Source organism: Myotis brandtii, unplaced genomic scaffold (genome assembly GCF_000412655.1).
Source record: "Myotis brandtii unplaced genomic scaffold, ASM41265v1 scaffold604, whole genome shotgun sequence".
Lineage (NCBI taxonomy): Eukaryota > Metazoa > Chordata > Mammalia > Chiroptera > Vespertilionidae > Myotis > Myotis brandtii.
Genome location: NW_005370286.1, coordinates 3,160,721 through 3,168,847, shown reverse-complemented (window position 1 = coordinate 3,168,847; position 8,127 = coordinate 3,160,721). Strand labels below are relative to the sequence as shown.

General features: G+C 35.5%; 1 protein-coding gene across 1 annotated transcript in view; it reads right to left on the bottom strand.

Moving 5' to 3' along the window:
- Positions 1-353: 353 nt before the first annotated feature.
- Positions 354-8,127, bottom strand: part of RAB11FIP2 (RAB11 family interacting protein 2 (class I)) — a gene marked incomplete at its 5' end in the record, with an annotated part of 33,985 nt that continues 26,211 nt past the window's right edge. The window contains 2 exons of the mRNA XM_005879683.2: positions 354-1,676; positions 7,497-7,542. Of these exons, the coding sequence (XP_005879745.2) occupies positions 1,449-1,676; positions 7,497-7,542 (274 nt within the window). The remainder of the gene's footprint in view (positions 1,677-7,496; positions 7,543-8,127) is intronic.

Sequence of the window (8,127 nt, the reverse complement as noted above, 5' to 3'; positions counted from 1 at the left end):
ATTAAAAGGCTGGGAAATATATGTCTCCATATACAGTGTGTTTTTTCATTTTAAATTCAGAAGAAACAGTGTTTCATAGTAAGTATTTTAGATTGTAAGGTAAAAAATAAGCTGTAATTATTATTTTTATAACCATTGCTTTTCACTTTACATTTCAGACTAATTTTGTACAACTACAGGAAGATGACTCATGGAAGTATTCAACATTTTGGAGAAGCAGACATAAAAAAAAAGTGGACATATAATTTGGTGATAAATCAATTCTTAAAGGGTAGATGCAGATTAATGTGTAACGTCATGCTAATAAAGATCTGTTCTAAAAACTCACTCTTTAGTAACTGTTATTTTGGTTCAAGACCCAAATGCAACCATCTGTTCTATTATTTATGGAACTTGAAACCAAGCCTAATTCTCTATTCCGAGAATCTGCCCACTGTTTTGGGTTATCAGGCATCGGATGATCACCTACTTTTACCCTCCAAGTTATCTTCAGCTTTAATTCTTACTATTTTCTTTGCTAGTGTTTTATAGGCATTTAGAATGGCAAGAAAACAAATTACATTAGCTTATCTCCCGCTTGTAGCTTAGACAAAACTCAAATGTTACGCTGAAAAATGAATTCAAGAAATCCGCGCTGTTTGAAGTTAATGGACTTTCCTAAAACATTTCATTCTTCAACAAGGCCTTTGGAGCATTACTTTTGGATAAAGAGCAAACATCTGACGCTGGAGTAACATAGTAGCAGCTCATTTTGAAACCAAGGTTCAGAATCAAGAGTGACTTGAAGCAGCTCCCCTACACACACGTAATACTGCAGTAGCAATGATGCTTCGTTGAGCGCACATATATTTTCCAATTGAGAAACTGGTATCATTTTAGAGGAAACCAACTGATTTTAAATGTCCTAAAAACACATGTATATGTGAGGTATATGCACGTATTTTATATGCAAAGATACACGAACTTATATTCACGTACATACGGATGTATATAAAATACGAACTGTTTTGGAAGTAGTGTTTATAATGAGCAGTATTCCTGCAGCTGAACTGTCTACAAATTGAATGCTCAGGAACCAACCACAGTATCAATTCTCACAATGTCAAGTCATGAGAAATCTTCCTGAGGAATGAGCCACGACTTCTGAAGACATGCCTGGGCCTCGGGCAGGTGCGCGGGCTGGCCAGCACCCCAGGGAATCCCAAGGAGCTGCTGACTTATCTGGAATCTGGCCCTTTTCCCTTTCAAAGTTTTAATTATTGAGCTCACTTCAAAGGTCACTCTTGACAGTCCCCGCTCATATTTATAAGTAAAACACCTTTTCCCAACGGACGAGCCTGGACTGAAACCTGCAAGTGCAGTCTCTTCCGGTAACAAGTCTTTCCTTCTCTCTTTCCTTTTCTTCCCCTCTTTCTTCCCCCAATTACCAAGGCAGCACAAATGGCTCGTTAGCTGTTGGAGAACTTGCCAGCCTTCCTGGACGGCTCGTAGGGCACTCGGAGGATGCTGGGCGTCTCCTCCATGACCCGCACGAGGAGGTTGTCGATGTAGTCCTCCAGCTCCCGGATGTGGGTGTCCTTCCTGCGCAGCAGCTCTTTGTGCTTCACCAGCTCCTGCAGGACCTCCTCGTAGGTCAGGCTGCGGTACCCGGCAGTGGCGTCAAAAGGGTTGCTGTCCTAGAACGGGAGAGAGGCCGGCACTTTAGTTCTCAGGAACAAAATCAGAATTATTCTGAACTTCAGCTTCTGGTTTTTCTCTGTCCTTGGCGAGAACCAACGTGACAGTTCACAGAACGGCTAGTCAGTTCTGAGGCAAGCGCTGGGTCAGGTCAGAGGCATCAAAGCCCTTATTCTAACTCTAAATTCTTCTACAATCGTTTTTTACAGTGTGGACAATGTCCTAGTAAAAGAGACAGACATACAACTTAAGATTCAGATAAAATGTTCTCTAATAAATTTAACTGAAATAGGTAAAAATTAAAGACCCCTAAGAATTAACTTAGAGGAAGTATAGGAAGCTGTTGAAAACTATACATTTGGACATTAGTTTAGTGCTCATCAAACTGCTTCCGCTGAACTGTATTTTAATGCTATGTCTTTGACTTTATTGAAGATGGGTACAAGCAGCAGCAAGATCAAATCTGCTTCTTGCTATGAAATGTTGAAGGCATTCGGAATTAAATCTTATAAGATGCTCCCATGGGAGTAACTTCTGATTTAATTTAGAGGCAAACAGCTTTTCCTCCCCCGAGTAACTAGTTCATTTCTATCTCATAGTAGCAATACCTCTATACCTTATCTTATTTCCCTTTTTGCCCTTGTTATCAGGAAACTCAGAGTTCAACTATGATCACGTTAATATTTAGTATTAGTATATCTGCATTCTCTTCCATTTCACTATTGATTTACTTTGTGAAAGTTATTCCATTAATGAAAATTCTTTTTTACATTAATGTATAAATATAAACAAAAAAGACAAAAGGCATTGACCTAATTAATTTTCATTACAATGCATCCTAATATTAAAAGAAAAATATTTCTCAAGAATTTAATAAAATATGTCATCATCCATTTATAGTGGATAGTAATTAGATTTTTCATTATGTAAAATATAAAGCCCACACATAAATTACCAGTAATATTTTTTATGTCTTTTTATACATAGTTCTATCACTAAGCTCAACAAATTAAAATGTTTTTTATCACTTTCATTCAAAACATTTCCATTTGGCTTTAAGGAAAATAAAATACTGGGGAAATTGGTCTTGCTCTTTCAGACTGCAGTATCTAATCTATTCATTGGGAGACAGAGAATGGGGACCAATGAATGCAGAAAGGTTCTTTTTCCATTTTTCATAGACATTAAATTTGCTTTTACTCATTTTCAGGATCTACTTTAATTTGCTATGTGTCTAGAAGTTTCCATGAGTAAAGCCAAAGTGTAACTTTTTATCCCCTCTTCCCGCAGGCACCAGGATTGCCAACACCAAAAATCAAGCTTGAGTACAGGCATCAATTTGATGGGTAAGTTATCCAACCACACTTTCTTCTCCGGGATAACAATAGAAATCCAGGAAGGGGACACTCTCCCAGCCCCACAGAATCTCTCCGGTTCTGTGGAGAAGATCTAGCTGGCACCAGGCGGAAATGCAAAAGGTGCAGCTCAAGCAGTGGCTCAGTTTGTTCAAAGGAAGAAGCAAGGCTGGAGGCACGGTGGTCAAACAGGTCATCGGTACAGAATGGCCGGCAAGGAAGGTTCAGGATTGGGAGCTGAGAGAGGATCAATGCCATCACTAAGACTTGTAGGTTTATTGCTGTGGAGACAGGAAGCCTTCGAAGGTTTCCGTAGACAAGAAAGATATGACTGAAGCCACGTTCTAGGACAACGAAAATGGCAGCAGTGGGGAAAATCACTTGGAGGGGCTGAGTTTAGTTATAAAGCCATTGAAATATCACAGACCAGATACTGATGAGGGCCTCCACCAGATCAACAGAATGAATAGGGAGACTGCTAAGGGGAAGTGAGTTTAAGTTCTGTAAGATATATTTAAAACACCTTATTTTGTTTTAACATTAGAAACTGGGAAGATACAACCTCATGCGTTATATTACCTTTGTCTCTAAAAACATTTCAGAATGTTACTCTGCAACAGTTAAAGGACAATTCTGTTAATCTACTTTTATTCTCTTCTCCCTGATCAATTCATCTTTTTTAAGATTAAGTCTCAATACACACACCCTCTCATGTATTGAATAGTTTATTTAATTGGTCATGAATAGAGATATAAAATATTAATATAATTTCCTAGCCACATTCTTATTAAATAATTATTAAGCAGGTTTCTATAGAAAAGATACACTATAGAGCAGCGGTTCTCAACCTGTGGGTCGCGACCCCTTTGGGGGTCGAAGGACCCTTTCACAGGGGTCGCCTAAGACCATCGGAAAACATATATAATTACATATTGTTTTTGTGATTAATCACTATGCTTTAATTATGTTCAATTTGTAACAATGAAACTGGGGGTCACCACAACATGAGGAACTGTATTAAAGGGTCGCGGCATTAGGAAGGTTGAGAACCACTGCTATAGAGGTAAGTATATATTTTTTAATTTATTAAAAATAAGCTAAAATTCCTCACTTTAACTTGGTCTCTGAGACAGAGACCAACCTAGCTCTCACTTTGACAAATGAGATGTTCTCCAAGGTCTTTTAACTCTAAAATGTCCTGGTTTACATAGTGGTGTTTCTGAACTGCATTTTTAAAAAGTAATACCACCCAACTAATATGATTTCATCTTTCTAATAAAATATTTACTGAAAAATAGGGATTCTGGTGAGAACTGCAAGGATTCATGAAATAAAACTAAATGGGATTCATTACTGATTGGTTGACTTAAGTTTTTCTTAATTTAACTTAAGAATCACATGTGTGAGTCTCTCTAATCTTAATCAAATTATACACATATGAACTGACTTCTACAAACAAATTAAGTGATGAACATAGTTAGAAAATCACTTACATTGTTATATTTAGCACTATACCAGTAATACCAGAAAATGTAGCTAAAATATTTTTTAAATATTTCTCTAGAGACGATGAGGATGAAAAATGTCAAAATATTCTTATTTTGACATAGTCTAAATTTTGTTTCATGACTATCTAACAATTTAATCTCAGAATAATTAGTTATTATCCTGGAATAGTGTTACACTATACAGCCATAATCTAAAATATACAGATCCATTATTCAGTTCATTTTGTTCCCCTACAACCTTCTAATACTTATGTATAGGCAGACTTCCTGGAAATACACTTCTGACCCTTTCAATAAATTTTCCATTTGTCCTTTCATGTGAAAATTTTACCCCAAATTTCTGCATCAAGTTTTTAGGCAGAAAAACATTTTAGAAACACATGGACTATAAACTATATTCTGAAAAATATATAAAATAATTAAAAAGTCTTATGCTTAGTTCCAGATTTTATCCCATATTTGAAAAGCAGGTAAATACCTTTTAATTTTAGGCATAAGATTCTTAAAGTGATACACTCAATAAATATATATCCTTGTTTGTTGAAATAATTCCAAATAAAATAATAACAACTGATATCAATTCATATGTACAATAGAAAATTAAAATAAGCCAAAAAAAAGTATTTTGCTTAAAGTGGAAAACTCTCAGGAAAATATAAATTATTGGTATAGACTCAAGTAACCTACATGGGACGCCTAAGTACTCAACATTATTTCCTCCAGCACTCCACACAGACAGCACATATGTTTTTAAGATGTCGTCTGATATTGAAATGTAAATTTTTCTTCCTTCTTCCCCTTTCACAACCAATTCTTTTTCATTCACACCCAACCTCTGTTAAAAATTTCCATATGCAGATATAAGGAATTAGGTGTTGGGTGAGAGAACAGAATTATTACATGAAGTTTTCTAATCGAAATCTTAAATAACATATAGTTGTGCAAAAGACTTTGAGAATCACTAGTGATCTATTTTTACTTTACACAGTAAACTAGGAAATGTATATATTCTTTTTACAATATTTAAATTTGAACAAAAGCAAATTATCAGGACTCAAAATAACTGAAGATTTAAAGAAAGGTTGTCCTGGTAACCAAATATTGGTGGGGCACTAACTGACATCCAAGGCAACTAGAGGGGAGAGAGAGAGATAAGACGAAGGCTTGGCATTCTCTGATCATCTCATTATTGTTCTAATGAGGAACTTTGCTCTGGGAATATCATCTCAGCTACTTTCACATCTTTTGTCCTACTCCCTTCATCTCCCTTTCAGTTCTTAATTAGGCCTTAAAGAGCTCACACTGCCCTTTCAACTGGCTACTGCTCCTGTTTAAACACTGTGCTTTCACAGACAGGTGTTGGCACTAGCATATAAGACATACAAACTTAATTACAAAATACTATGTCCAGAAGGGGGAAAAATAACTTGGTGGATGGCTATTATCGGAGAACTTAATGTAAATTACTTCAAACATCTTCTAATCTTCAACATAAAAATTGTTCAAATACTTTTCCTCAAAAAACGATTGGTCTGAGGATGGGTTCCTCCTCCTATTTGTATCTTGCAGTAAATTAACAACACCTAAGTAATCCTTTAACTGTCCTTTAGAATCGTTAGTATTCCCGAGAAAAATAATCACACATCAAGGATTCTTTTATCACTTTTAAATCCTTTAACTAAAACAATTTTCACATTTTATTTCTTTAAAGAATTCTAAGGATGCTTTTACAGCAATAAATTACAAGATTTGGAAAAATACATTTACAAGCACATAGAAATTGTAATTAAGGTTACTTAATAAACAATAGCTACACATGAAATCGATTTTTTGATGTTTGCATTTTGTTTGAGATTAAGTAACTTGCCTGATAGAATTCATTTTACTATTTGATCAAAGGCTCACTTCAGATATTCTGACATTTCTCGCCAGACTGCATCTTATAAAGACTGGAGTATTTATGAAGCATAAAAACTTACAAATCATTTACATAAAACAGCAAGAACACAGCACAAAGCTTCTATAATGTTTTCTATAATTTTAAAGAAATAACTACATTTACAATGGTTTATACACTACCATGGTTTCTTCTGGGCATAGCTCATCATAGAAAATTGTGATGTGTTATTGCTTTAAAAAATTCTTATTATACATCTGGATCACACACATTAAGGGCAGATGGTTCAAAGAGCAACCACCAGCATCTTGGAGTAAAGGCTCTACTTCTGTTATTCAATGAGAATTTAGTTTTCTACCAAGAACACGTGCCCACATTTTGATAAAGTAACTTCTTTCCTAGGTTTAATATATTTCGATTTGACTGAAGATGCAATGGAACTCTGAACAGAGATCCAAAGCTGGATTTCAAATAACAAAAGCATGAAGTTAAGATACCTGAATGATCTTTGCCAGATATGTGAGCTTAACTCGACTGCTGGCTACACCAAGCCCGCTAATATGTATGGTTTTGTTCTGTCTGGGAAGGTTAGTGTCCTAAAGGTTCTTTCAAATGCACTCCTGGTTAACTGCATTTCCTGCCAGGATGCAAGATTGTTGAATGTTAATAAACGGTATTATTCTTTCTTCAGTATTTGTCCCAACAACAAATCGTTTTCTCCACATGCTCTTATTTCCTAACAATAATGTTGACCTTGCCATACAGCTTTCATATTAATTTTAAAACAGTCTGCAAACAAAATATGTATATGCTAAGCAGGCTTCAATTATAATGATGTTTACCTGAAGTTCTATTAATTGTATAAAAGTCACACCCTATCATATATTAAAAATAAAGACTGGGTTTTGCTTTTCTTCTTTCTCCCCAAATTATCATGCTAAGCTATAATCGGTAGGTAACAGGGATTCGAGGGGATGGGAGCCTTTCTGGAAACGTGTGCCCGACAGAAGGCTGGCTTGTGGCTTGCTTTCTGCTTCTCTAACCCCCTCTGCAACTTACCGGGATTTTCCTGAGGTCTTCACTGCTTGTCGGGTTCACATGAAAACTGAGCAATAAAAGACAAAACACAAATGTTAAAAATGTATCATAGTCCACATGGGAGGAAACATAAAAACAGGACATTTTAAACCAACATTTCAGTAACAATTTCTAAAGCCCTAAATCACTCGGATGAGTGAAATTTAATCCAGGATGTAGAAGAAAACCAATATTTACTCAACATCCGAAAGCAGCTACAATTTTAAGCTTTGAAGGAAAACCCTTCAGTTATTATCAGAACTGAAAAACTTCACCTCCAAATATGTAGTTTCTAAATATTTTATAAAACGAAATTTTGTAACATTATTATTCATTTTACATACACACTCACCTTAGTCCTCCTGATAAAAAATGATGGAGAATTAAATAAATTTAGGATGGAAAGATTGTAGCATAGAATAGACAAAGCAAACTTTGCCAAAAAAAAATTCTACAGGTATTAAAGCAATTATCTTTTAAATTTTTAAACATCGGGCTATCAATAGAATACATTCAGAGTGCTAGGAACCATTTCTATCATGAATGTGATGTCTAAGTAGCTGATCTTCAAAATTCAAATACCCAAATGGACCCCCCCCCCCCCAAAAAAGGA